Source organism: Ochotona curzoniae, unplaced genomic scaffold, assembly GCF_017591425.1.
Source record: "Ochotona curzoniae isolate NIBS_2020 unplaced genomic scaffold, NIBS_Ocur_1.0 contig_2321, whole genome shotgun sequence".
NCBI classification, from domain to species: Eukaryota; Metazoa; Chordata; class Mammalia; order Lagomorpha; family Ochotonidae; genus Ochotona; species Ochotona curzoniae.
In genome coordinates this window covers 12,984,607-13,011,943 of record NW_024465421.1, presented here as the reverse complement: position 1 = coordinate 13,011,943, position 27,337 = coordinate 12,984,607, and the positions used below count along the sequence as shown (strand labels likewise).

At 57.9% G+C, this 27,337-nt stretch overlaps 1 protein-coding gene and 1 non-coding gene across 2 annotated transcripts; both read left to right on the top strand.

Moving 5' to 3' along the window:
* Window positions 1-445: 445 nt before the first annotated feature.
* On the top strand, window positions 446-527 carry TRNAL-AAG. The gene has a single exon. It is a non-coding gene; the product is annotated as a tRNA-Leu (tRNA).
* Window positions 528-722: 195 nt separating this feature from the next.
* Window positions 723-27,069, top strand: POLR3E (RNA polymerase III subunit E). Its single transcript, XM_040973217.1, has 21 exons — window positions 723-843; window positions 4,509-4,582; window positions 6,298-6,348; window positions 9,069-9,146; window positions 9,797-9,912; window positions 10,215-10,297; window positions 11,694-11,801; window positions 12,088-12,137; window positions 12,977-13,096; window positions 15,115-15,200; window positions 15,396-15,440; window positions 15,529-15,620; window positions 16,071-16,191; window positions 20,191-20,272; window positions 21,290-21,349; window positions 21,634-21,791; window positions 22,003-22,064; window positions 22,314-22,813; window positions 24,204-24,281; window positions 25,280-25,405; window positions 26,298-27,069. Exons 2-21 carry the CDS (start codon window positions 4,547-4,549, stop codon window positions 26,352-26,354), a joined length of 2,109 nt encoding a protein of 702 aa, XP_040829151.1. The 5' UTR covers window positions 723-843; window positions 4,509-4,546; the 3' UTR covers window positions 26,355-27,069.
* The last annotated feature ends 268 nt before the right edge of the window (window positions 27,070-27,337 follow it).

Below are 27,337 nucleotides of genomic sequence, written 5' to 3'. Positions count from 1 at the left end.
TGTGAATGGCTCCGTCTGCCCTGAGGACAGGATGGGCGTCAAGTCTAAGGAGCATCTGAGCCTTAGCAGCCAAGTTTTCTTATTTTGCAGTCCAAACAATGTTTCAAAGACAGCTAGCCATCTCTGGCTTATCAGATCCCTCGCCCTGCCTGAGACACCTCAGCCAGCTGCTGTAGGTTAACCGAGCAGGGTCCCGGCTCACCCGGGTGCAGTACTCAGTAATCACATTGCTAAACTGCTTTTCCCTCTCAAATTCATTTGCAGCAAGCCCAAGTCTGGATATTGGGGGAATAAATATTTTTCTTGAAAATATTTAATATGATTTTCACCAGGATTGAGTAAAATGCAAATTTAATAGAGGAAACAGGAAAAAATATCTTATTAGGGAAATGAAAACGTATTTAGAGTCATTAAGTAGTTGCTGAGGAGAGGAGCTGCACGTACCGGTAGCGTGGCCGAGCGGTCTAAGGCGCTGGATTAAGGCTCCAGTCTCTTCGGGGGCGTGGGTTCGAATCCCACCGCTGCCAGGAAACTTGTTTTGGTCTTATTAACGTTGGCTCCTCTGCGTTTTGCTGGAGCGGCAGCGCCCCCTAGTGCCCGGCGGAGCTCTGGGCCGCCGGATCGGCGCGACGCGCTGCGGCGTGGGGGGCGGGCTCGCGCCGCCGGGGCGGAGCATTGTGGGTAAGAGGAAGCGCGAGGGCCGGCCCGCTCCCCCCACGTGTCGCCCGGAGTTTCTCCAGCAGCAACATGGCGGCTCCCTGAGAGGAGGTCCCGGCCGCCGCCAGCTGCGCCGCCCGCGGGCCCCTGGGCCGTTGCCGCCCCACGCGCGGCGCCCGCGGAGAGGTGAGTGCCCTGCCGCCCGTGTCCGAGCCCGGGCGGGATCCCGGCCGCGCTCACGAGGCTGCCCCGGGAGTCTGGCTCCCGGCTAGGCCGGAGCGGCCCCGCGTCGCGCCGAGGGCCGGTTGGGGGCTCCGTCAGGGGCCGGCCGGCGCGTGGACCCCGGCTGCTCGCCGCTCCCTGCGCTGCCCGGCTCGGGGAGGCCGCGGGGCCGTGACTCAGGGTGCCGGCGCCCTGCCCCGCCCGGGCCAGGACGGAGGGGCGTCGGGGGCACCTGTACGAGGGAGGGCAGCGGGAGCCGGGCAGGGTGGGCGTGAGGCCGGGGCCGGCCGGGGGGCCCGGGCAGGCGGGCCGGGGGGCCGGGCAGGCGGGGGGCCGGGCCGGAGAGGGGCGCTCCCCGCCGCGGGTGAACCCCCGCAGGCCCGGCCCGGCACGCTTCTCCTTCAATCAAGCGCGGAGTGCCGCGGGCCTGGCCGTGCGGCCGCCGGTGGCGTGATTGCAACCCGGCTCAGCTGTTTGGGGTTGAGAGCGAGCTCTCCAAAGCTGAGGTCCGAGCCGACCGAGGCCAGGCAGGGCGTTGCAGGAGCGGGGAGGCCGGAGCCGGCGCTGACCGTGACGCCCGCTGGCCTCTAGCGTCGAAAGAAAACATGTTGCCACGTAACAAGCTCCCTGGGATTCCTGTCGGTCGGTCGGTCGGATTGCTATTCAGGTCCCGGGGAGAGGGCCCTGCCGCGGTGATTGTCCTCCCCTGTTTGGGATAGAAAATAGGAAAGGGGACTCAACTCCGGGTGGGCTTCGGGCAGTGAAGGTAGCGGACGTGGGACTTGAACCTGCGCCGTCTTGCTCCGGAGTCCAGCCTGTCACCCACTGTACCATACTGCCTTTGGGTGAGGAGATGTGCTGTGTGTAGCTAAGAGGAGGAGTCATCGCTGACACAAGCCAAACCCCGTTTCTGCTCTAATTCTGCAGTTGCTAAGGTGTGACCTTGGGCAAGTTAGTTCCTGCAGCTCACATCCTCATTTCCGGATCAGCATCCCATTTGAGGCAGGTCAACTTCTCTGCATCTACCGGGCTAATGAGAAAGTGAATTGTCCCTTTGTCTTTTGTAATCCAGGGAGAGCCTGCTCCAGGCCCCCACTGTTACAGATATTGATGAAGCTGGTGGATTTTTTTTTAAGATTCTTTCTTTTGGGGTTTTTATTTTTCCTTCCTCCTGCAGGAGGTCTGGGGTTTTACTTCCCCTGGAAGCCCCCTCCTGTCACTAAGGCAGGAACTCCTTTCTTTCCTAAATAAGTCATGCCTTACCCACCCCTCCCCCGCCCCCCAATTTTTAAAAAAATGGTAAAGTCAGATATAGAGAGAGGAAGATCTTCTGTCCGCTGATTCACTCCCTCAAGTGGCCACAACAGCCACAGTTGAGCCGATCCGAAGCCAGGAGCCTCTTCCAGGTCTCCCACGCAGGTGCAGGGTCCCAAGGCTTTGGGCCTTTCTTGACTGCTTTTCCATGCCACAAGCAGGGAGCTGGATGGGAAGCAGGGCAGCTGGAACTTGAGGGCCTGTGCAAGGCAAGGACTTTAGCTACTAGGCCCTGTTTTGTTTTTGAAGTAATGGTTTGCATGTGGACTATTGCTTATCAGCCTAATGAGCTCATTTGGTGATAGATCAGCTTGAACTGTGTGAGGTCTTCAGCTTTCCCTTGGTTCCAGGTCCTGGTTAAGAATGGGGAGCAAAACCAGACAGGGAGAGGGAGGTGTGGGGTTAAGGTGACCTTCGGAAGCCTGGCAGTGGTGCCTCCTGAAGGCCTGGAGGAAAGGGATGTAGGGGGACAATTGATTGGATACCCAAAACAGAGATACTTCCGGGCAAGGGTGTGGGAACCGGTGGTGGGTTCTATAGACTGGCCCTCCTATGCAGCCATGTAGCAGGAATTGGATGGACCAGGACTTGCCCGCAGGTTCTGTGGTATGTAATGCGAGTGTCTTAGCTGGTAGGCTGCCCACCAGCTCTTGAAGGTTTTTGTGTGGTTATGGAAGGCATGGTTTCCAAAAAGGGCACTGGCTATGGCAGGAGGCTATGACCCAGAAAAGAGATGGAGCTGGCGTTTGAGGTGGAAGTGACAGAGTTGGCTGGTTTGGGGTGACAGGAAGTGAAGGAGCCAGGTGCTGCTGCGGTCCCTGCCGGGCGTGGGGTCTCAGGTCCAGAAGGTGTGCCTGTAAGAAGTGAGGGGACTGGGGGGTGGGAAGCTGGGGTGGGCATGGGGGAGGAAGACCCATGTAGATGACAGTCTCCTGGTGGAGGAACGTTAGACAGCTGCAATGTCAAGTAAAGTCGGGGTGGCCTTGCCCAGGGGCCGAGGTTTGGGAACTGCTGAGGCCTGTGCTGCCCACTTGCCCGCCTACTCCCCCGCAGCCATCCTGCCTCCAAGTGCTTTTTTCTTTTTTTAGATGTATTTTATTTTTATTGGAAAGTTACATATACAGAGAGGAGAAGAGACAGGGAGGAAGATCTTCTAGCTGTTGCTTCATTCCCCAACTGGCCACAACAGCCAGAGTTGCACTGATTTGAAGTCAGGAATCCAGAGCTGCTTCTGGGTCTCCCACACAGGTGCAGGGTCCTAAGGCCTTGTGTCATCCTCAACTGCTTTCCCAGGCCACAAGCAGGGAGCTGAATGGGAAGCGAGGCCACTAGGATACGAACTGGCGCCCATATGGAATCCTGGCACGTGCAAGGCGAAGACTTTAGCATCTCAGTATCTGGTCCGTCGTGGCTGTGGACCAGCGGCCTCCATCCTCTTACTCCTGGTTCTTCTTAGTTAGAGGCCTATAAAACTCGTTTATCCTAGAGGCCCCTGACATGTGTGGTCTGGTGCCCATTGGTTGGCTTTCTCTTTATTTGGGTGCTCTCGGGGTGTTCAGTTGGCTGTTATTGTTTTTCAATGATTTACTTACGTATTTGAAAGGCAGAATTACAGGAGGAAGGGTCTGTGTGCTGCTTTACTCTGCAAATGGCCACAGTGACCTTCCTGGAGCAGGTCCAAGCCAGGAGTTTGGAACTCCACCCAGGTCTCTCATGAGGGTTCAGGGGCCCAAAACCTCAGCCTGTTAGCAGGGAACCATATTGGAAGTGAGCAGTTGGAGGGCCAATGCTGTGATATAGAGAGTAAAGGTGCTGCTCTGTGGTGCTTGTGGTGCCAGCATCCTGTGTGGATGCAGGTTCCAATCCCAGCTGGTCCATTTCTGATCCACTCCCTGCTGATGTGCCTGGGAAAGCAGTGGAGGATGGCCAAGGGCTTGGGTCCTTGTATCCATGTGGGAGACCCAGGGGAGGCTACTGGCTGTGGACTGGCCCAGCTCCGGCCAGCATCATTTGAGGAATGACTCTCTCTTCTCTTTCTCTCTTAAATTCTGCCTTTCAAATAAATAAAATCTTAAAAAAAAAAAAAATGGAGCAGCTGGGACTTGAACTGGTGCCCACTTGGGGTGCTGGCATCCCAGGTGGCCTAACTTGCTGTGCTGTGGTCTTGGTCCCTGATCCCTGGCTGTCCATTATCCACATTCTGCCAGGTGTGGAGAGCAGCTCGGTGTGTGTGGGACTCCTCAGCACAGGGCCTGGGGCAGGGCTGTTGGCTGCATGACTGACTGGCAGTCGCCATCTCTCCATCTCCCTTGCAGATCCGGTCCGGGGACTGCGTGGCTGGCTCTCCCCTAGTATGGCCAATGAAGAGGATGACCCAGTTGTACAGGAGGTAACCGCTGTTCTCCACCTTCTGTTGGGGTTGCAGGCAGCAGGGGCCTGGGCTGGGTCCCCAGGCTGATCTGCACCTGCTGGCTTCCTGGGGACCCTTAAACTTGGCTGTCCCCACTCCTGGGACCCTCTGTCTTGCCCCAGATGCCTTCATGGCCTGCCCTTCTCTCCCTTCAGGTCTCTCCAGCGTCACCTGACTGGGTGGGATAGCTGCCACCCACTGTGCTGGTGTCGTGCCCAGCCCCCCACATCTCGGCCTCACCCCCCCCCCCCCCCGGCCTTGCCTCGGACTTGACCATAGCATTTGTCATTTTCTAAACTTAAGTTCACCTGCTTGTTATCTCTTCCTTCCCCCAGAAAAGAGCTTGATGAGGGTGGGGTTTTGTTGTGACCGCTATGAGTCTGCAAAGCTGTGGGGTGTCTGGCCCCTCAGAGGTCACGTCGGAACTGCTGAGTGAGCGGGCTGCATGGTTCCCCCTCTGCCTGGGCTGACCAGGGGCTCAGCCACTTTGGGCTGGGGACTGTGATCTACGGCCAGGCAGGGCGGTGTCCCTGCCCCTGAGATACGTACAGGCTGAGGGTCAGGTTGCCAAGGAAATGGTGTCGCGGTGCCTGTTGAGGGGAGGCCCGTTGCAGAGTGGGCCTGAGCAAGCACAGCCGTTTCCAGGGCAGCGTGCCCCTAAGAGTGGGCCCAGGCCCCGGGCCTTCGCAGTGGCCAGGCAGGAAGTCCCTGTGTCTCCCGCGGGCGCCTCCCGAGACAGCACCTCAGGTTTGTGGAGCATGGAATTAAACAGCTGCTTTATTTTGGTGTGAAAAAATTCGGAAATGCTTGTGTGTGAAGGATATATTTTTTTTTTTTAAACGTAACATTGTGAAGAAGCTGCAAAGATTTCAACATTTTGCACCAAGATAAACTTACCTCTCCGTTCAGTTTTTCGCCCATATTTTGAAGTCTTTGTAGAACCTGGCCCCTGTTTTGAAGGGCAGGGGCAAGGAGGCGGTCCCTGGGGATAAGTACAGAGCCTGGGGCCAGCCTGGCTGTTGAATCTGATGGCTCAGATGTCCAAAGGCTGGGGCAGCACTGCCAGTGTGGGGGCTTGGTGATGATATTATAGGAGGCTGGGGGACCCCAAGGTTCTGGCGTGCATCCTGCTCCGGGGGTGACTGGGCTGAGTCTTGAGGGATGAAGGCACCACCAAGGCTTGAGGGGTGGTGTGAGAAGGCCGGCACAGCTGGAGAAAGTGCGCATGTCAAGGTCCGGCCATGGGGGAGGCCGTGGCTCCCATGCAGAGCCATGAGGCAGAAAGGTGGACTGCTGTGCAGTGGAGTGTGAGGCATCAGTGGTGGCAAGAAGCAGCATGGGGCCAGGTGGGTCACGAAGAGCCTGAGAGACCTGAGGACAGGATGCCAGGCTGATCTGGGGCAAGTGGGGAGAGAGGCTCCAGGAGGCCCTCCCCTGTCCTTCCCCTCAGGGCAGCCTCTGAGCAGGGCAGCCCAGGGGACAGTTTCTTCCTGCTGGGTGGTAGTGAACTTGGAGAGGGGCCCAGCCGCTTGGTAGCTAATGGGAGGAGCCCTGGGTACTGCATTTGGAGACTTGCTTCCTTTTGTTTCTGTCATCAGCTGAGCTGCTGCCCCTGAGAGATCCGAGGAGCAGGTGCACGCTGGGAAAGGGGCACAGGCTCTGTCTCCTGCTAAGTCTTCTTCCCTTGTTCCCAGATTGACGTGTACTTGGCCAAAAGCCTGGCAGAGAAGCTCTATCTGTTCCAGGTAATGACAGGGTGGGGTGGTCAAGGGGTCAGAAGCAGGTGTGGGTGGACAAGGAGCAGTGGACAGCCTCAGCGACACCTGAATCCCTGGCACCGGGCTGCCTCATGACGGGGCTCCCCGCCCTGAGTGGTCCCTCCATAGCTCTGCCTCAGTGCCCGCAGCTGCCAACATCAGATGGTAGGAGCACCTGCTGCTCAGGCCCACAGGGGGTCGGGGAGCCCACTTGAACGGGCTGGAGACACAGCCTTGGGCATCCATTAGCTTCCTTTCTGGGCGTTTTCTCTGGCTGGAATGGTGTGGTGCAGTGTGTGGGTGTGCTGAGCGTGCTGTTGGCAGGGAGCACTCATGTACTGGCAGCTCGTTGGCCGTGGGGCAGTGGCAGCCCTGCTGTTTCTCCCTTCCTCGCTGATGGCCTTTTCCTTGTCAGGAATAATGCTCCTATGAACAGTGTTTTGAAAAAGTTGTTTAGTTGAAAGGCAGAGTGACAGGGAGAGACAGTTAGATCTTCCATCTGCTGGTTCATTCACCAAGTGGGCACACTGGGTGCGGCCATGCCAGGTTGAAGCCAGGAGCCAGGAACTCCAGGCAGGCCTTCCTCATGGGTAGCAGGAACCAAGCAGTAGGGCCATCACTTGTTGCCTTCCCAGGTACTTTAGAGGGGACCTGGATCTGAAGCAGAGTAGCCAGGATGTGAACCAACCATCTGATATGGGATACCAGGGTGGCAGGTGGCAGGTTAAGCCACTGCACCACAACACTGGCCCTTAAGAGAAAGGGGGGAACGTGCCCATCCAATGCTTCACTGTCCAGGTGTCTGGAATAATGGACTGTGCCAGGCCAAAGCAAGAGCCTGGGCCTTAATCGGGGACTGCCATGTGGATGACAGGAATCCAAATACCTGAACCATCGCCTGCTGGGGTGTGGGTTTTCAGGAAATCAGAATGAGGAGCAGAGCTGGAACTGCAAGCTGAACCCTTGGGTGTGGGTTGTGAGCTGCGGGCATCCCCAGTGGCATAGGCTGTGGACTGTGGGTCTCTCCAGTGGCATAGGCTGTGGACTGCGGGCATCCTAGTGATGTCTTACCAGCCAGTCAGGCACCTGCTCCTGCCTTAAAAATCATGTGGGCAGTGTGCTTTCATTCCTTATTGTATATATACCAGTGAACTGCTGGGTCTTAGGATGTTGGTTTATTTAGGGGAGAGACAGAATAGAGCTTTTATCTGTTGGCTGACTCCCCAAGTGGCTGCAATGGCTGGAGCTAGGCAGGTTCAAAGCCAGCTTCCGGAGCTCCTGTATGGGTGCAGGGAGCTGCATCACATAAGGCACTTGATCCCATAAGGATGCCAACCCAGCAGGCAGTGGCTTTACCTACTAAAGCACTGGCTCCTGATGAGAAACCACCCAGCTATTTTATAGTCCAGTGAGAAGGTGATTGCTGTAGGTCCTTTTATGCCCACGTTGCACCTGCAGAACTTGGGCTCAGCGAGACTCCTGGCCTGGCTGAGGCGCCGTGATAATGCTTGAGCCTAGTGAAGAGGAGGCTTGCCATGCTTCCCCGAGTTCACCTCATAGCCCACAGGGCTGGGAGCCTTGTTGTGGGGCCCTCAGATCCTGCATTCTTGACTGATTGAGACAGTGGACCTGCAGTGTGCCAGGCCTCTGCCGTGTCCACGCATGGGCTGGTCCTGGGTGGCGAGGACACTCAGACTAGGTGAGATGAGGGGCTTCCCTGAGTGCACACGTGGCAGAGTTGGGACTGGATCCCAGGCCAGTCTGCTTATGGCTTTGCGCCCTCCACCACCCTCACAGCCTGATGTCATGGTCTCCACGCTGCCTGGGCGTTGGCAGGCCAGCACCCCCAGACCCTGGTGGTTGGGTCTGTTCCAGAAAGGCCCTAGTCATCTTGGAGGGCTTTGTCCAAACCAACTACATTCTGAGCTGTTCCTTCACATCACAGCCCCTAGCTCCAGCCCGGGAGGCAGAAGAGGCTTTTGGGAAATGACCACCTCTTTGGGCTGATCTAAATTGGCCCTCTGGCAGGGCTGGCTTTGCACACTGCCCCCCATGTAGCAGGCTCATCCTGAGGCTGTCACAGTACTTGGCAGTGATGGGCAGAGCCTTGAGGTTGGGTTCGAATCACCACGAGCTGAACTGTGGCACACTGGGAGTGAAGGCAGGGATGGACGTGGAAAGGTGTCCCTGAGTGTGCAGAGCCGTCTAGGAAAGGGGGGCCATTTGCCTAAAGGCCACTTTACTCATGGGGCAGGAGTCGCAGCCCTACCTGCTTTAGTGCTTTGTTGTGGGACAGCTGCCGCCTAGGCCAAGGGCTCGAGAGTTCCTCTATATCATGTAGCTTCAACAGTGTTTGGCTGCATGTCTCGTCTCTCTCACCAGATGCCCTAGAAATTTGCAATTGGACTTTTTGGACCTTTACTCTCAACTCTTACAACCATGCTGTGTGGTGCCAGAGCCTGCAGGGTGGCAGCCTGATGCACATCCCTTGGCAGTCAGAGATGGCCTAGATTGCTATTTGGAAGGAGGCCGGGAGGGGCTGTGGATATGTTCCACTGGGGAGTTCCTGGTGGGGCTGGTTGGGACCACTCCCTTCCCCTGTCTTGCTTCATGGGCCTGGGGTGGCTTTGATTCTTAGCTGGAGCCCCTGGAACCCTGCTGTGATTGGAGCTGGGCAGGGGTGCTGACCGCTTCCTTGCCTCCCCCAGTACCCTGTGCGTCCAGCCTCGATGACCTACGATGACATTCCACACCTGTCAGCCAAAATCAAGCCCAAGCAGCAGAAGGTAGGGCTGCCCTGTGATGAAGCTAGGGGTGGATGGCAAGTTGGGGAGCTCCTGGAGGAGAGGCTGGGCCCCTTGGGGCCTGGTTGCTGGAGAAGGAGTAACAGACCTAGGAGGAGAACCAGTAGCTTGCAGGGGCTTGGAGGCCAAGCACGGGAAGTTTCCAGAAAGAAGGTGGGCAGCTCTAGGAAGGAAGATGACTTAGAAAATGGGCACGGTTAAACTTGGGTGCCCAGGAAGGTCTGAGTGACCGTGAGACAGTCCTGGTGTGAGGCTGGTCCGGTGTCTGGAAAGAAGGGAAGCAATGGCCAGGAGACTCAGACATGGCCCCAGCCCGTCATGGCCACAGAGCAGTAGTGTTTAGGATTGCCAGTTCTGGGGACTTGGAGGAGAAGTTGGAGATGGAGAATTTTGGGAGAAATCTCTTGACATTTTAAAATGTTGGCACCTAATTTAGATCTTCGGGAATGAAGTGGGAAGACAGAGGTGACCAGGCAAGCACTGGCCAGCCACTTCCTCCCTGCAAAAAATCCATTGACATTTCTGATGGAATTTGAGCCCTGTTTCTGGGCCAGGAAGGGATTAGGAAGTGGCCGTGGTGGGGTGGGGATTCCCTCAGGGTCCTCATGGCTGGGGGTGCTTGGTGTCTGCAGGTAGAGCTTGAGATGGCCATCGACACCCTGAACCCCAACTACTGTCGCAGCAAGGGGGAGCAGATTGCGCTGAACGTGGATGGCGCCTGTGCCGACGAGACCAGCACCTACTCCTCGTGAGTGTCGCGCTGTGATTAGATGTGAGCCCTCGCAGGCTTCAGACTGACGCTGGTCCCCGCTGCGGGTCCCCGGGCTCTGGGCCTCTGGACTGGGCTGGGTGGGACGCTGAGCCCCGGAGCTCCTGGCATTGCTTGTTTCTTGGTCCACAAACAGGGCTGTGTGAGTGTTCTCACTGCTCGGCTCCCTTGCTGAGGCCGGTGGAGGCTGCCCCGTGGCTGTGCTCCCTGCTGGGGTCTGGGGAGGAGTAGGCTGTGTCTCTGGGACGTCCTTCCCCTGACGGTTCCCCCTGTGCTCCCAGGAAGCTGATGGACAAGCAGACATTCTGTTCTTCTCAGACTACCAGTAACACTTCCCGTTACGCGGCTGCACTCTACAGGCAAGGTACCAGGGGCTGGCCGTCCAGGGGAAGGGTCCGTACCTGCTTAGGGTCCAACTCCTCCTCCATCCAGACTCCAGGCACTCTCGGGGGTGACCGCTTGCCCAGGGCCTGGAAGGAGCTTGACCTGGCGGGCTTGTGCTCCTGGGTCACAGACCCACCCACAGTACAGCCTGACTGGGCACAGTGGCAGATGTCTGCCTCCAAAGACGAGGGACGTAGGACCCGGCGATTCCGTTCCTTAAGACAAGAGCAGACGTGTCCAAGTCAGGATGGGCAGGGTGTGGGCAGGGCGTTGGTGGCTTCTAGGGCTAGGGGCAGGGTGGGGTGGGGCTTAGTGGCTTCCTTTTGTGTTGATGAAGATGCCTGCGGTGCTGGCTGCACAGTGAGTCATATGCTTTGCTTTAACGATTTATTTATTGAATGAGTTAGATCTCTCATCTGGTGGTTCGTTCCCCAGGAGGGTGCCGTGGAACTGCTTCCAGGTCTCCCACACGATAGCAGGTCCTGAGCACTTGGGCCATCTTCTGCAGCTTTTCCTAGGTCATTGACAGGGAATTGGATCGGAAGTGGAGCAGCTGGGACTTGAACTGGCACCCTACGTGTAGTCCCAGAGACGTATGTTTTAAATGTGCGAATTGTTTGGTGTGTGAGGCACATCTCGGTAAAGCTGGGACAAAGTACAAGGGACTTACGGAGTGTTTGGAGCCTGTGCAGCAACAGGCAAAGCTAACTGGGACACCTGGAAGAAGGAGAGTGATTCCACAACTAGAGCCAGGAGCTCTTCCCCCAGGCCACGCGTGTGAAGGCTGTGGCCGCGTCTCTTACACACAGGACCTGTCGTTCAGACGTCCTGACCTAGCGCTCGGCTCCCCTGTGTCCGAGGGCTTTTCCTTCATGCCCGTGGTGAGTCAGTCACATCTTGGCCCTGCCTCCCAAAGCACGGGTCTGGTTCATGCTGACAGGCCACAGCGGCGGCTTCTCTGGCCACACTGGCGCCCGCAGCCTTCCTAGCAGAGTGACAGGGATCTGGGCAGGGAGGGTGAGGAGGAGAAATGTGGGTGTGGGCAGGCAGTGAGCGTGGTGGTCTGGCCATGGTCTGTAGGCAAAAGAGGTGATGTGTTTGTGGGTGTGTGAGTGTGGGTGCTTGTGGAGCCAGCTCTGTTCAGGGGGAGTAGAGGCCCGGGCGAGCCTAGGAGGGTGGGAGGAACCCAAAGGAATTGGCTCTCGCTAGAAGGGGCCCGGCTCATGGCCTGCTCTGGGTGGTGTGCTGGCTGTGTTCGAGGCTCTTGGAGGGGCTGCACGGGGGTCGGGGCAGCTTGACTGGGGGCTTCGGCCTTAGCCATGGGTGGGCCAGCTCCGGGTCCTGGCGGCAGGTCTGAGCCCTTCCTCCTCCCGCAGGCGAGCTCCACCTGACACCATTACATGGCATCCTGCAACTGCGGCCCAGCTTCTCCTACCTGGATAAGGCCGATGCCAAGCACCGGGAGAGGGAGGCAGCCAACGAGGGTGAGTCTGACCCTTAGCCGTGCGCCCGGCAGGAGGGACTGTGGGAGAAGGGGCAGCCGGGACTGGAGTGCAAGGGGCGCCCTGCCCTCGGCCCTGAAGTCCTGGAGCCCATCCCGGGTTGTGGTGACCAAAGATGTCCCCTTGCATGGCCAGATGTGCCCAGGAAGCAAAACTGTCCCAGTTGACAGCCACTTCCAGCTCCTGGAGGCCTCCCTGAGGTGGGGGTAGGGGGCTGGGGCAGGGTGAGCACCCCACAGCCACACGTGACAGCTTGCTTCCTTTGCAGCCGGGGATTCTTCACAGGATGAGGCAGAAGAGGATGTGAAGCAGATCACGGTGAGCTGGGGCACCAGTGGGGGCACAGGTGGCCAGGGCGGGGGCAGGGCTGCCTTTACACGCAGCTGCTAGAAGATAGCACCCATGGGTGGGCAGGTCAGAGCAAAAACGGTCTTCAGGGCTCACCCCCTGCTGGGGGAGCAGGTCCGGAGCCTCTGTGCCTTGAGCAGACCTTCCTGCCGGGCCCCTGGGTCCCTGGTTGGGAGCAGGAGGATGGCCTTGCTGGCGTGTGGCAGCTGAGACCCTGGGGTGCCCTCCTTTCAGTGGCATGAGGAGAGGCCCCATTTTAATAGGTGTTCCTGCTTTAAAGATTGTTAGAGTATTGACCGTTTATGATGGATTAGGTTTTTCCTACTTACAACCTTTACAGGCTAAAATGAGTAAAATAAAATGAAAGTGCAGTGCAGAGTGGGACGGGACTGGTTACACGAGTGAGGCTGTTGTGGTTCCTGGCTGCGGACCCTCAGAGTGGGCGGGGGCCGGCGTCAGTGACGAGGGGGTGGGGACGGTGCTCAGGCTGCTGGGGGCAGTCTTGTCCTCAAGAGCTTGGGGGGCGACCCTCAAGGACATTTCTCCCCCTTTTGTGACCCACAGCCCTCGTTTAACAGGGAATGTGAGGCCTGGGGGCTTTAAAGGCCCTTTGTCCTGGCACCCAGACGTCTGTGGTCCAGTGAAGCCCTGGGTGGGTGCCCCCAAACACAAGAGCCTCCCCGCCTGTCTTGGCAGCTCAGGACCGGGTGGGGGAGCTGCAGTGGGTTCTCTGCTTACCTGGCAGGGGCGGGGATGCCAGCTTGGGAGGTGTCTGGCCCAGAGGTGTAACCTCCCTCCCCTCCACGTAGGTGCGGTTCTCCCGGCCGGAGTCGGAGCAGGCCCGCCAGCGGCGTGTGCAATCCTACGAGTTCCTGCAGAAGAAACATGCCGAGGAGCCCTGGGTGCACCTGCACTACTACGGGCTGCGGGTGAGCTGGCGCTGCCCCTGGTGTGGTGGGTCCTGGGGGAAAGTCCCAGTGGGGCAGGCCTCTGGTGCAGTGGCTAAGAAGCTGCTTGGGAGCCCTGTCAGAGGGCCTGGGTTCGAGTCTCAGTTCTACTTTTTAAAGATTTATTTATTTAAAGTTTATTTTTGCTTTTATTGGAAAGTCAGATATACAGAGAGGAGGAGAGACAGAGAGGAAGTTCTTCCATCTGCTGATTCACTCCCCAAGCAGCTGCAGCGGCCGGAGCTGAGCTGATCTGAACCCAGGAGCCCAGAGCCTCTTTCGGGTCTCTCATGCGGCTACAGGGTCCCAAGGCTTTGGGCCGTCCTTGACTGCTCTCCCAGCCCACATGCAGGGAGCTGGATGGGAAGCAGGGTTGCCAGGATTAGAACCAGCACCCATATGGGATCCCAGTAAGTGCAAAGCAAGTACTTTAGCCACTAGGCTGCCGCTCTGGGCTCCAAGATTTATTTATATTTTGAAAGGGAGGGAGAGTGCAAGGGTGAAGGTGAGCTAGAGAGAGATCTTCCATCTGCTGGGTTACTTCCCATATGGCCTCCATCGTTAGGCGTGGGCCAGACCAAAGGCTGGAGGCAGGAACTCCATCCTGGTCTCCCACTGGGGTGTTGGTCCATCTTCTGCTGCTTTCCCAGGTACATTACCAGGAAGCTGGATCAAAAGCGGAAGCTGGCATCACAGTAGGCAGCTTAACCCACTGTGCTACAACACAGCACTCTCACTTCATCTGCTCATGAACACCGGGGGCGGTGACGGGGCTCAAGTCCTTGGGTCCCTCCTGCCCATGTCGCAGGCTGGATGGAGTTCCTGACTCCTGCTGCAGCCAGGCCCGGCCCAAGCTGTTAGAGACATTTGGCAAGGTGAACCAGTGCAGGGTCCCGTCTGCTGCTCCCGCTTTCTGTCTTTCAAATGAAAAGAGAGGGAAAAGCCTGACCTTGGTGCCTGGGAGTGTTAGGATGCGGCCTCGCTGGCTCACCTCGAGCAGTGGGAGTGCACCGAGAGGATGCAGTCGGGGTTGTTTGTCCCTCGTCCCTGTTGCTGCTCCCGGCATCCGTCTGCGGAACAGGAGGTGGAGGAGCGGGCTGCTCTTTTGGGCAGTGCTTCCCAGAGCCCTCCCGGTGCGTCCCCAGCGGGGCCCATGTGGGGCTGGCTCGGGCTGTGAGCACATGCTTGGCCCTCCACCTGGTCCTGGAATATGCCCTCTGCCCCATGCCCCGCGCTTCCTGGCTTGCCTCTGGGTGGGGCGCCGGGCCCGCTGTAGCTGGTTTTCATCTGATGCCTTGAGTTTGGCAGCCAGTCTCAGCTGGTGTTGCTGGAGGGAAGCTGCTGAACAGTGTGCTTCCACAGACGCCCTGGCTACAGCTGCCCAGTGCTGGGGGCAAGTTCCGATTCTCTGATCGAGCGTTAAACTCGAGGTAGCACTTACCTTGACACTGATGTTTGGAAAGGCAGGTAAGATTTAAAGAGAGGAGGAGAGAGAGAGGAAGATCTTCGCTGTGATGATTCACTCCCCAAGTGGCTGACCTGAAGCCAGTAGCCCGGAGCCTCTTCTGGGTCTCCCACGCGGGTACAGGGTCTCAAGGCTTTGTTCTGTCCTTGACTGCTTTCCCAGGCCACAAGCAGGGAGCTGGATGGGAAGCGGGGCTGCCGGGATTAGAACCAGCAACCATAAGGATCCCGGTGTGTTCAAGCGAGGACTTTAGCCACTGGGCTATTGCGCCGGGCCTGTACTGCTGTTTATTGTGGGATTCCGGACAAGTCCCCTAGCTTCTCTGAGTCGTGGTGTGTCTGTGAGGGGGAATAGCAGTTATGGGGTGCTACTCGGCCATCTGAATGGAGCCTGGCGTGTTGTAGGTGCCCAGTGCGTGGTGTGGCTACATTGCAGACAGGGATGGTGGGGGTGCAGGTGAGTGGGAGGGAACCGCGGTGAGGTGGCCTGAGGGGGTGCCTGGGCACTGGCTGAGGCTGCTGCCCCTCCTCCCCAGGACAGCCGCTCTGAGCATGAGCGCCAGTACCTGCTGTGCCAGGGCTCCAGCGGGGCGGAGAACACCGAGCTCATCAAAGCACCCAGGTGGGACTGGCCAGCCAGGGTGTCCCTCGGAGCTGTGGCTCCGTTTCTTGCAGGAGGGAGGGTGAGGAGGGTGGGCCTGGGAGGAGACAACCCCTCTTGGGTGGGCGTCCCTGGGAATTGAGGGGTGCTGGGCAGGTGGGAAGGGGCTCTGCCTGTGAGGCCGCTGCCCCCACCCTGAGTCCTGCTCTCCCACAGCGAGTACCTCATGATGCTGATGCCGCCCGGCCAGGAGGAGGAGAAGTGAGTAGGGGCAGTGGGCCGGTGGGCGGGCAGGCGGCAGCCCCCAACTGCGGCTGGCCCCCACCCAGCCCCATTGTCTTTCCCACAGAGAGAAGCCTGTGGCCCCCAGCAACGTCCTGTCCATGGCCCAGTTGCGTACCCTTCCCCTGGCTGACCAGATCAGGATCCTGATGAAGAATGGTGGGTGCCACCCTCAGCCTTCCCGGGGACCCTAGTGCTGCTGGCACCAGGACAGGTTGAGTGTGGGATCCCCTGAGGGCCACTCGGCCTCATCTGAGCGCGGGATGGCTCCCAGGGTGCTGGGCTGCCGGCCTCTGCACCTTGCCTAGGCCCTGCCCAGACTTGGACTGAGTACAGCGCCCGAGGGCACTGACTGCAGCCCGCTGGCCTGACCTCCTGCCCCTGGCACTCGCTGGCCTGCAGGCTGTGCCTAAGCCACGTGGTGATAGAACGTTCTTCATCTTTCTGGGTGGGACCTTTTAGCAGGATCTCTGAGGCCTCTGTGGGCAGTGCCCTGTACCCAGCGAGTGGCTCCTAGCTGCCAGCTGCCGCCGCCTGTGTGGTTACCCATGTTCTGGGGTGGGAGGGCGAGGCCTACGTTCCTGTCTAATGTGCCCTGCTCCGCCTCAGTGAAGGTCATGCCTTTTGCCAACTTGATGAGCCTCCTGGGCCCCTCGGTGGACTCCGTGGCTGTTCTCCGCGGCATCCAGAAGGTGGCGATGTTAGTCCAAGGAAACTGGGTGGTGAAGAGGTATGTTGCTGTGCGGCCCTTGGGAGCGCCTTGGCCCTTCACTTTCCTGTCATTGCTGATGTTTGGGCGTAGATCGGCCGCAGTTCTCTCCGTGAATGCTGCCTGTGTCGTGGGTGATATTTTTCTACTTACTTTCTGCCAGTTGCCTTGTGGTGTTCCCATAGTTTGCCTACTAATTTGGAATTTTCTCTTTATAAGTCACTGCTCCACTTTATGACAACACAGCTGAAGTGACAGGCGTTTGTTATTCCCTTCCAGTTCATTTTTTTTTAAATAATAGATTTATTTTTGATAATGTTTATGTAGTTAAGGCTGCACGCCCGTGTGAACCACCACTTAGGATGGGAAGGGTCTAGGAAGGGGGCAAGTGGGTAAGAGAACTGCTCCCACTCTTGCTTTCTGTTCTTCCTGTTTCTGGGGGAGGGGAGGGCGGCTGTCAGCAGCCTCCGTGCACCAGGACCTGAGGATGTGGGACAGCCACTCGTGTCACCTCGGGTGCCTTGTTGGAGTGTGTTTCGAGGGTTCGGTTGAAGTGGTTTTGATGTTTTCGTTGCTGCAAGGTTCAGGAAATCCCTCCAAAGTCCACTTGCTGGCATAGTCCACTTCAGTGTCAGCTCGCCCAGAAACCTGCTGTCAAACTCAGCCAGGAGTGTTGTCCGTTTTGTTAGATGTCCTCCGCAGGCCTCAGTGAGCTGTCGTTTCCTCCCTGTGCATCTGACCATGCTGTCCCCTGCACAGGCTTCAGCACACAAGGAGACCCAGTTCTGACACGTGTACTCCACGGTTGGACAACAGGTCCTGTGATTTTTCCCTGTGGATGGAGTTTTGAGTCCAGAGGTCTAGTGGTCTACTTGAGGGTCCTCAAAGAAACCTCACTAGAGGTAACCCCAGACCTGACACCTGTGTGAGCCAGGCAGTGCGGGGTCTGCATCTGTCTGCCCCCTGCATCACACACACACACACCCCAGATGGTGTTACATTTGCTGCCTCCACCTGACCTGTGTGGACAGCCCGCTCCTGGCGATTTGGCTTGTGGTTTTTCGGCTGGGCGATGGTGTGAGAGTCGGGCAGAGTCAGCAGAAGCCACGCTGCATGGTGACGTGCCGGCAGAGGCTGTGGCCATGGCAGTGCCCTGTGTTGCTAAGCTAAGGTGGTTGGCAGGTTTATTCTGTGCATTTTAGAGGATGTATTTTTATTCTTTTTTTTTTTTGTCTACGGCCATACCACCCTGAACGCGCCCGATCTCGTCTATTCATTTTTTTTTTTAAAAATATATTTATTGGAAAGGCAGATTTACAGAGAAAAGTTGAGACAGAGAAAGATCTTCTATCCACCGATTTACTCCCCAAGCGGCTGCAATGGCTGGAGCTGAGCCAAGCTGAGCCGAAGCCAGGAACCAGGAGCTTCCTCCAGGTCTCCCACGTGGGTGCAGGGTCCCAAGGCTTTGGGCCGTCCTCGACTGCTTTCCCAGGCTACACGCAGGGAGGGAGCTGGATGGAAAGTGGAGCTGCTGGGACTAGAACTGGCACCCACATGGGATCCCAGCAGGAGTAAGGCGAGGACTTTAGCCAGTAGGCTACTACGCCAGGCCTTATATTTTTATTAATTTTACAAGGAAAATGAGATGGGCACAGAGGTTTTCCATCTGCTGGTTTACTCCCAACTTCCTACAGCAATGGGGCCTTGACCGTGTGGCCCATGTGCTTGAGCCATCACACTCTCCCCAGCCCCTACCCCGGGGGTGCACACAGGAGGCCAGGATTGGAAGCAGAGCAGGGGCTCATGGCCGTGCACTCCAGCGCAGGATTTGGGTGCCCGAAGGTGGCATCTTAAGCACTCCCCCAGGTGCAGGTGTGTGTTTGTTTAGTGTGCAGCTTTTGATGGTGTGTTTATCGGGACAGTGTCAGTCTCGGCATCATCATGCCGTCATACTCCGCTGCGGGCCTCGAGCCCTCACTGCATGCGCCCCGCCGGCCTCCGTGTTCCGCCCCTTCCTTCCCGTGGCTGTTGTGTCGGCCTGCGGCTGCTGCGTTCCTTGCTTTATCTGTTTCAATCCTGTCTTGAGCAGTACTTGCAGAAAGCGCAGGACCTGAAGCCAGCGAGGCTTTTCCTTTCCTGCGGAGCTGTGGCTTGGTTTACTCTGCTGCCTGGTCCTTTGGAGGAAGCCTCTGCTTCCCTCTGGCTGTTTCCACGAGTTTCTGCCTTGGCTTGCACCACTAAGAGTGGACGTTTTCACGGCTTGCTAGTCTGCGTAGTTCTTGAGTTGTGGCTTGACACCTTTCTTAGTTTCTCTTCCTGCACTAGACCACCGGCTGCCTCGGTCAGACCACCCACTTCCCGGGGAGGGACAGTGTGTTTTCACTGTCTGCTTCCTCAGTACCGTGCCTGCACGCAGTAGGCCCTTGGTGCTTGCAAGTGACTGCGTTTATGAATGCTTGAATAGGAAACATATTAATAAGGACTCTGGCTGCGGAGGGTACTTTGGTAAACAGTCTGACCTAATGTCAGGTTACAATGTAAAAGGTCCCTGTTAAAGGCTGCATGGTTGGTTGCCCAGCAATGCATGCGATGGCCACATGGTGGCACTGTTCACTCAGCCAGCACCTTGTGGTCGATTTCCTGGGAGACTACATGAAGACCTGTACCTGTTACATGGGACGACGTATGTGTTTTTGTGCCCTGATTGGGTGATATGGCCATCGTCTAACACAGCTTTGGCCCTTGGTCCAGAGCAGCAAAGGAATTTGCTAAATGTTCTGCAGTGTGGCAGCCCCAGACCTGGGTGAGAACTTGATCTTCATGGGGTGTTTGGCCCAGTAGGAAGCACACCTCCTGGGACACGTGCATCCCACATTGGAGTGCTTGGGTTCGAGTCACAGCTCTGCTTCCCGTTCCAGCTTCCTGCTGATGTGCACCTAGAGAAGCAGCAGCGGGGAGGCTCAGCTACTTGGGCCTGTAGAGTACCAGGAGTTCCTGGCCTCTTCTACAGGCTGCTGAGAGCATTTGGGGTGTGGGGGTAAGCCAGCAGATAGACCTCTGTGTCTCTTTGAAAACAAGTGGGGCTTTGTGGCTCATCCTGAGCCTGCGTGGTGCTGCGACTAGCGTGGCCTGGACTGTGGCTGCTGTGTCAGACCCAGAGGCCTAGGGGAGCACCCCTCTCATATCCTGTCCCTGTGTCTCAGGGAGAGGAGACCTTACCGACAAGGTTAAGTTGGGTATGTCTTGATGGGTGTGTGCTGAGACCCCATTCACGTGCTGTCCCTGCCATCCTGAGGCAGCTCACGGGCCTGGGGTGGGCATGGGTCCAGCTGTACATGCTGAACGCTGAGGCGCAGCCTGGGTTGGGCATGTTCATCTAGTGCACACTGAGTGGGCCCTGCCCTGGGCATGGCGGTGCAGGACAGCCAGGCAAAGCTCCCACCTCCATCGCCATGTAGTGGATGGTTACCAGGGAAGGGTGAGTGGAGGGGGAAGGGCCTCCTGTAGAGGTGTGGGCTGAGGGTCCTGGCAGGAACTGGGGAGCTCCTTCACCCCGGGCCTAGAAGTGCTCCAGGCCAGGTCTGTTCTCTGCCCTGCTTCCATCATACCCACGTATCCCTAGCCCAGTTCATCTGAGGTCTCTGCCCACCCGGTCCTTTAGACGGCTTGCTTCAACCACTCCATCCTAGTGCCATGGGCTTCATCTGCAGAGCTGATGACCTCCAGGGTGCCTGCCTTGTGATCCCTGGGCCCCCCGGCCCTCCCTGAATGAGCAGTGGCTGGGCCTCTGGGGGGAAGGTGGGCTGAGAAGGGGGAGGAGGAGGAAGAAGTCTTCCGAGTCCCCGAAGCAGGTGTCTTTGCCGGCCTGCCTGGGTTAGGAAGGGTGTGGGCTGGGCTGGGCTGGGCTGGGCTGGGGCTCAGCCTGGGAGGGCCTGCCTGGCCTTCAGCCCTGGCCTGGGGCTGGAGACGGGACTGAGGCCAGGGACCAACTTGCCACCCCGCCCCTGGTTGTGTCGACAGTGACATCCTGTATCCCAAGGACTCGTCCAGCCCTCACAGTGGTGTGCCGGCCGAGGTGCTCTGCAGGGGCCGTGACTTTGTTGTAAGTACCCAAGCGGGGCCCTCTGCCCTCTGTGGGGCAGAGGATGATGATGGGGATCCTGGCAGGTGCGAGGGATCCCGCTGCTGCCTTTCTGCCCCTCCTCCTGGCCCTGGGGTCTCGGGCTTCAGAACAGGACGCTGCCATCTGCTGGCCCAGGAGCACACCTGCAGCCTGTGCAGTGCTTCACAGCAGTGCTTCACAACAGCGCCCGGACTGGCAGGGAACTTGGGTGGTTAGGCACTGCCTCAGAGCCTCTGTGTGCCTGCGTGTGCCCCCTGAACCTGTGCCACCCAAATCCGCTCAGCTCTCCTTCCCTGGGTCTTCATCCTCTTGAGACCTTGAACCCTGTGCTCAGCCTCGTGCTGTAGCTGCACATGTCCTCGTGTGCTCCTGTGCTCTTAATGTGCTCACACGCAGACCTGGGTGCTGGGAGAGCACACCTCTTCTCTCGTCCCGACGCGGCCCCCTGCTCCTTGGGAAGTCAGGGCCTGGGCGGCATGTGGGCATTGGAGTGAGAGGGTGGCAGCGGCTCCTGCAGGCAGGCACAGGCTTTACCTGCCCCACGGCCCTAGTTGTCTCTGAGGAACAGGGCAGGGTTGGACCTGAGGGATCCCGTCCTGTGGTCTCCCACTCCCACCCTCATCTCCTTCCCTGGGAAAGCCAGTCAGGGGCTGAGAGCTGCTGAAGTGGGCGGCCTCTGCTTCCCACTGCAGAGCCCGTGGGAGCCCGCGTGCCTCCATGAAACAGCAGCCGTGACCCAGATGAGCAGAATGCCTGCTCGTCTGGGAGTGTTTTGGTCTGGCCGGGCTTGGTGGTCCCATGGCCTTGGAGCAGAGGCCCATGAGGTCCTGTATGAGGGGAACAGAGGAGGCGCCCAGTTGAGGGGACTCCCCGACAGCTGCAGGGTGAGGACGGGCCAGGCGCCACATCCAGTCTGACACGCCTCACTCCACCTGGGTGCTGTGGTTTGGGGCCGGGACTTCGGAGTAGTCAGCTCTCTGCTCCCTCTTTCCTTAGATGTGGAAGTTCACGCAGAGCCGCTGGGTGGTGAGGAAGGAGGTGGCCACTGTGACCAAGGTAAGTGGTGCCCCCTCTTGGTCAGATTTATCACTGCAGCCCGGGCTCCACAGGCTTTGGGGGCGCTGGACCAGGAGGTGGCAGCTGTGGAACCGTGGCATGGAGGGGTGCAGCTCAGGCCTTCCCGACTGCCGTGCCAGCTCCAGAGCTGCTGTGATTTGCAGACCTCGTGCCTGCCCAGTGGGCTGGGCTCATGTTCCCACCCTCAGGGCCTGTAGCTTGGGACCTCAGACATCCACGTGCGTTTGGGAGCCTGTGCCTCACTGTCCCCTCCCCGCATGCAGCTGTGTGCCGAGGACGTGAAGGACTTCCTGGAGCACATGGCAGTGGTGAGGATCAACAAAGGCTGGGAGTTCCTCCTGCCTTACGACGGCGAGTTCATCAGGAAGCACCCGGACGTGGTCCAGCGGCAGCACATGCTGTGGGCCAGCATCCAGGCCAAGTGAGCGCGCAGCCCTGCCACGCACACACACGCAGCCCCACCCAGCCCGCCTCCGTGGGAACTGACCCATTCTGAGGACAGTCAGGGAGGGCTGGGAATTACCCTGGCCTCAGCACCAAGTGACGGGTGTGGGGGGGAGAAGGTCCTGGGACTGGAGGAGACAGGAGGCAGGGCAAGGTTCAAGGTTGAAAGGATCTCCTGTTCTCTTCAGGTTAGAAAAGGTCTACAATCTCGTGAAGGAAACGATGCCAAAGAAGCCGGATGCACAGTCAGGTGAGAGGGCTTTGCCCTGGGCGCCTGGCTGGCTGGTCCCCTGCCTGCCCCCCAGACCTCAGCTGACACCTGCCCAGCAGCACCTCGGGGACTGAGGCCTTCGGTGCTCCAGACAGAGCTGCTGGCTGGTGCCCCTCCGTGCCTGAGCCCCGGGCACGGGAAAGCAGCATGACCCTGCCTCGGCCCCGCTGTCCTGTCGGGCCTTTGTCTGCCCTGGTGCCCTCGAGAACAACGCTGCTCTCCCCACAGGGCCTACCGGGCTGGTCTCTGGAGAGCAGCGGGTCCAGGCAGCCAAAGCCAAGGCCCAGCAGAACCACGCCTTCCTGGAGCGGGAGCTGCAGCGGCAGAAGGAGCAGGTGCAGGCTGCTGCCGTCCTGCCCGGGCTGCGCATCAAGGAGGAGCCGATGAGTGAGGAGGACGAGCAGGAGGAGCCTATGGACACGGCGCCCAGCGGCGGCCTCAACAGCAGGCTGGCCAACGGGCTGCCCGCGGGGCGGGCGGCGGGCGGAGACAGCTTCAATGGACACCCGCCCCCAGGCTGCGCCAGCTCTCCTGTGGCCCGGGAACTGAGGGCCTTCGTGGAGGCCACCTTTCAGAGACAGTTTGTGCTCACGCTGAGTGAACTCAAGCGCCTCTTCAACTTGCACTTGGCCAGCCTGCCCCCGGGCCACACGCTCTTCAGTGGCATCTCGGACCGCATGCTGCAGGACACGGTGCTGGCTGCTGGCTGCAGGCAGATACTGGTGCCTGTAAGTACAGGCTGCTGGACACGGGCATGACAGGCAGTGTCTCCCTGGCAGGAAGGGGAGAGGTCGGCTCCAGGCGTGGCCCTCGCGGGCCATCTGCCTTGGGGACCGGGTTGTGTGGTGGTGGTGGCAGCACCGTGGTGTGGAGAGGAGTCGGCCTCCTTGGTCCGGTCAGCTGAGGTGCTGGCCTCACTGCGCTTCGGGCTGTAGCCTGTGAGTAAGGCCCTCCCGCTGGGCACGGAGCAGCACCTCATCACACAAACTCCCTTCCTGCCCCTCCTGCCAGTTTGGCTGTGCTTGGCAGTGATTTGTTCTTTGCAACCTGCAGACCAGGTTTCCGGGAGTGCTAGGGCTGGGATTGAGTGCTTCCCTAGGCCTGCTCATGTCTGGGCCTGGCAGCTCCCTGTCCAGGCCACACATGCTGGCCTGTTTTTGGTGCCAGGTCTGGGTATAGAGGGAGCCCCCCTTTTTTTTATCAGAAGAGGAGGAGCTGGGGCCAAGTGCTGGGCTGTGGGTCAAGGTGGGCTGTTCTGATGGGGCTTTCCTCCCAGGCGCTGGCTAGGCCTGGCAGAGGGGAGGAGAGGTTGTGGCTTTCTTGGAACCAGGGAGTGTGGATGTGTCCTGGGCCGAGGGCAGAAGCTCCTGTAGCCTGGTGGGGGTATTCTGGGGCCAGGCCCCACCCTTGGGTCCTTGAGAGGTGGGGGGCTTCCTTAGCCGGGTCTCCACAGAAGGCCCTGGGATTTGGAGCTTTGGCTGCTCTGCACGAGTCCAGTTCCCTGGGAGTTACACCAGGCCCTGGAAGTGCCTGCTTGACGGTAGCAGGGCTGTCCTGGGGCTCTGCAGGGACAGAGCAAGGGGGGCAATGAGGCAATTCTCAGATGCCCCTGCTCTACCTCCAGGACCCGCTCGGTGCGCCTCTTCCTTCCCTGGGGTGCTGTCCCTTACAAGAGGGAGGAGGCCTTAGGTCTGTTTTTCACATGAAGGAGTTTATGGATCCCTGCTGTGTGAAGGGGCGGTCAGCTTACTTTCCTCACAGGGAGCAGGGGAGAGCTCTGTGCCTCTCTGGTTAGGGCTCAGCAAACAAGGCTGCATGCTGGGCTGTATGGGGTGCCACTGCTCCAGGGCCCCAGACCCTGATGTACCTAGTGGTGTGGTTGCTCGGGTATCAGGCAGGGCCTGTGGGAAATCTCAGGGTCAGAGAGCCCGGCATGTCGGGCGGAGTTGAATTAGTGCTACACTGATGGGAGGAGCGGGAATTTGGCCCATCCTCCCTGGCCTTGCACTGCTGCGGCACTGAGCAGGTCCCTGCATTGCGCGGTGGGAAGTGGTCCTAAGTGGGTTGTGAGGGGCAGGTGGCAGCCGGGTCTCTGGCCTCACCCCCTGGCTGTGCTAGTTCCCCCCGCAGACGGCCGCGTCCCCGGATGAGCAGAAGGTGTTCGCACTCTGGGAGTCCGGAGACATAAGTGATCAGGTAAGAGCCTGGCTGTCCTCCCAGGAGCGGGGGCCCCCATGGGGGTCGGGGCTCTGCGGGGCGAATACAGCCCTGCATATACAAGGGGCTTCATAAAGTTCATGCACATTTCTGCATTTTAAAAATCATTTTCCCATGAGCCCTTTGTAGCCACCTGCTCCTGATTTGAATGTTGTGCTCTGTGTGCTGTTGAAGAAGCTGGCTTTGTCCTGGGGATTTACGTTTTCACAAAGCCGTCTGCCTGAGCCTCCTGCACCCCCAGCGCTGCTCTCACCTGGGGATAGAGGGCACCTTACCTGGTCCTGCACTTCAGTTTAGAGGAAGGGTCGTTTTGCCCAGCCAGCTGAGCACAGGCATCAGATAGGATGTAAGGGCTCCATGTTACACCCTGAGGTGTAACTTCAGTTATGAACCTTAAAAAAAATGGTGCGCGCGGCAGTGTGTGAGTATTTTTTACAGATTGATTTATTTGAGACATTTTCAGCTACTGGTTCACTCATTAAATGGCTGCAACAGCTAGGGTGGGGCAGACAGAAGCCAGGAGCTTCTGGTAGAGGCTTAGGGGTTTGGGCCATCTTCTGCTGGTTGAAAGCAGAGCAGCTAGGGCCGGAGCCGGCGCCGATATGGGATCCTGGCATTGCAGGTGGTGGCCTAACTTAACTGCACTGCAATGCTGCCCCCCTGTGTTCCTGGATCCCATTTTTGTCCCCTTTGTCTCTGAGGGAGCGGACTGCCTGCTCAGAGTATAAGTAAGTAAAAAGCAGCTTGGAGCAGGTGTCCACGGGCCAGCAAGTGTGGAATGTGGCTTCCAGGAGGATGGCTAAGTGAGTCGTGCTCTGCCCTGGTGGCTGCTCACCCTGACTTCTCTAGTCCTCCCGCCAGCGTCCCGGGGGTGATGGGCCACAGAACTTCTGCAAGAGGTAGTAACAGAACGGGGGCTTAAGGGGCATTTCTCTTTTAGGACATTGTTCTCAGAATAACATTTTTACTGATTAAAGCATCGACAGGTTTTGCTTGAAATTTTTTCCAAAAATTACCGAGTACGCCGGAACATGATCCAGTCTCGGTTGAGCCAGGAGTGCGGAGAAGATCTCAGTAAACAGGAGGTGGATAAAGTGTTAAAGGTAAGGCTGCCGGCCCCGCCAGAGGCCTGGGGTTCCTGCTCTAGGCCTGGGCACCGAGGCTGCACTGTCCCCACTAGGGGATGCCCAGTCACATACCCAGCAGCCTGCAGCGTCGGCACAGGTGCTGGGTATGTGCAGGAGGACCCACCTCTTCCACCTGTGTGGCCCAGGTTCAGATCCTACCTGGTCGCTCACTTTTGCCTCTTGAGCAGCTTGTTCCCCTGTTGCTGTAGTCACAGCCCAGCATCGAACAGTGTTGTGAAACTCTGGTTTACTCTTTGTCACAAAGCAAGTTGATGGCAGGTGCTTACCTTTACCTGTTTTAGTCAAAGTGACTAAGTATCTTGATTTTGGTCACCTTAGCTGCATGGGGGAACTTCATAAAAGCTTGTGAAAAAATAGAATGAAAACAATGTTGGTGCAAAAATTAGATTTCACAATGCACATTTCACTTGAGCCACTCTCAGACCCCCTCATAGCTGGTGTTGTATACAGCACATTTGTTTCAGAGGCCTGAACACAGTCCTCACGGAAGGCGTCGCTGAAGTGAAGTCCCCCCAGCTGTGGTTGGGCAGGTGTCCCCCGTCCCCGACAGAGACAAACAAAGATCACCTAGCTGCTGGTTCTCGCCCCAAGTGGCCTTAATGGCTGGGGCTTGGGCCAGACAGAAGCCTGGGTCTTCCATGGGTGATGGGGACCCCAGCACTGGCGCCATCTGCTTTTACCCTCCCAGAGCATTAGCAGGGAGCTGGACTCACGAGGAACACGATGGCGGCAGCTTAAGCATGCACCCCATGGGCCCTGGGTGGGCAGCTGCCGATTGCTTGCTTCTGTCCGGGACAGCGTGTAGCAGGTGCTACACTCTGCCCTTCCCCTGTCTGTCTGCTCCTAGGACTGCTGTGTGAGCCATGGTGGCATGTGGTACCTTAAAGGGACAGTACAATCTTGACGATAGCAGTAAACCCCCAGCCCCGTGAATTCAGGCCCGAGGAAGGAGAGCCGAGCCCGCAGTGGAGTCTCGACTCGCTTCAGGAGCCATGAAGCCAGAGGAACTACCGTCTCCCGCCCCGCCCGGTCCAGTGGACAGAGGGGCTCAGCGCAGCCGGTGGCGGGTCAGCTGCAGCGAGGTGGACCGCTCCCTGCAGAGGCCAGCCGGACCTTCTCTGCAGTAAAATCTCATTCTGATGTTATTTTGCTTACTGTTTGGTTTCGTTCTCATAATAAAGAGAGTGTATACTGACGTGGGCAAGAGGATGAACATCATGGTTTAATATTTTCCTTTTTAAACTTAATGCCAACAAGATCTAAGTTATGTTTACAAGATGAAGAAAACCTTAAGGTTTTTAATATTTAAAATTTGCCTACAAGTCAGTATTTAGATTACCTAAATGCTAAGACTTGCCAATTTCATTAAACCAACCAACCTGACTGGTTTACTGGTTTACCGTTGGGTTCTGCAGCCACCTTACCTTTTTACACAGCCTACTTTATGTAGCAGTCTCAACCGTTTACATGAACCATAGCAAAAATAATTAGAATCAAATTAATGTTTGCATAAAAATGCAGACAAAACGAGGTAAGTATGGAACAATGTGAAAGGTTACCACACCTTGATGTAAAAAAAAAAACTATTTTGTGTATTTTTAAAATAAATGCTGACACTAAAGTGGCGTCGTGACCCTGCTCTCTCCATGTGGCAGCACCGGGCTGCGGCGCCTGCGCACACGAGGAGCCCGCAGAGGGCCTCGGGCAGCTGGGCTGGCAGGCAGTGACGTGGCCCGACTGTCCCCATGCTGAGCTTCAACACTCAGCATCTAAAACATCAGCATGCAACAAGCAGCGTTCAGAAACTGGCATTTCATGCCAGAACATTCCTCATTTGGACTAGCCAGTGTGCTCTGCTGCCGTGTGTGCGGACAGCACGGCTCCAGG

What these genes read in the sequence shown, in the direction of transcription:
- POLR3E (XM_040973217.1), top strand. Translation starts at nt 4,547, where the DNA reads ATGGCCAATGAAGAGGATGACCCAGTTGTACAGGAG. An exon ending in GAGGGAGGCAGCCAACGAGG is followed by an intron (nt 11,802 to 12,087) that starts GTGAGTCTGACC and finishes CTTCCTTTGCAG; the next exon opens with CCGGGGATTCTTCACAGGAT. An exon ending in CAGGATCCTGATGAAGAATG is followed by an intron (nt 15,621 to 16,070) that starts GTGGGTGCCACC and finishes GCTCCGCCTCAG; the next exon opens with TGAAGGTCATGCCTTTTGCC.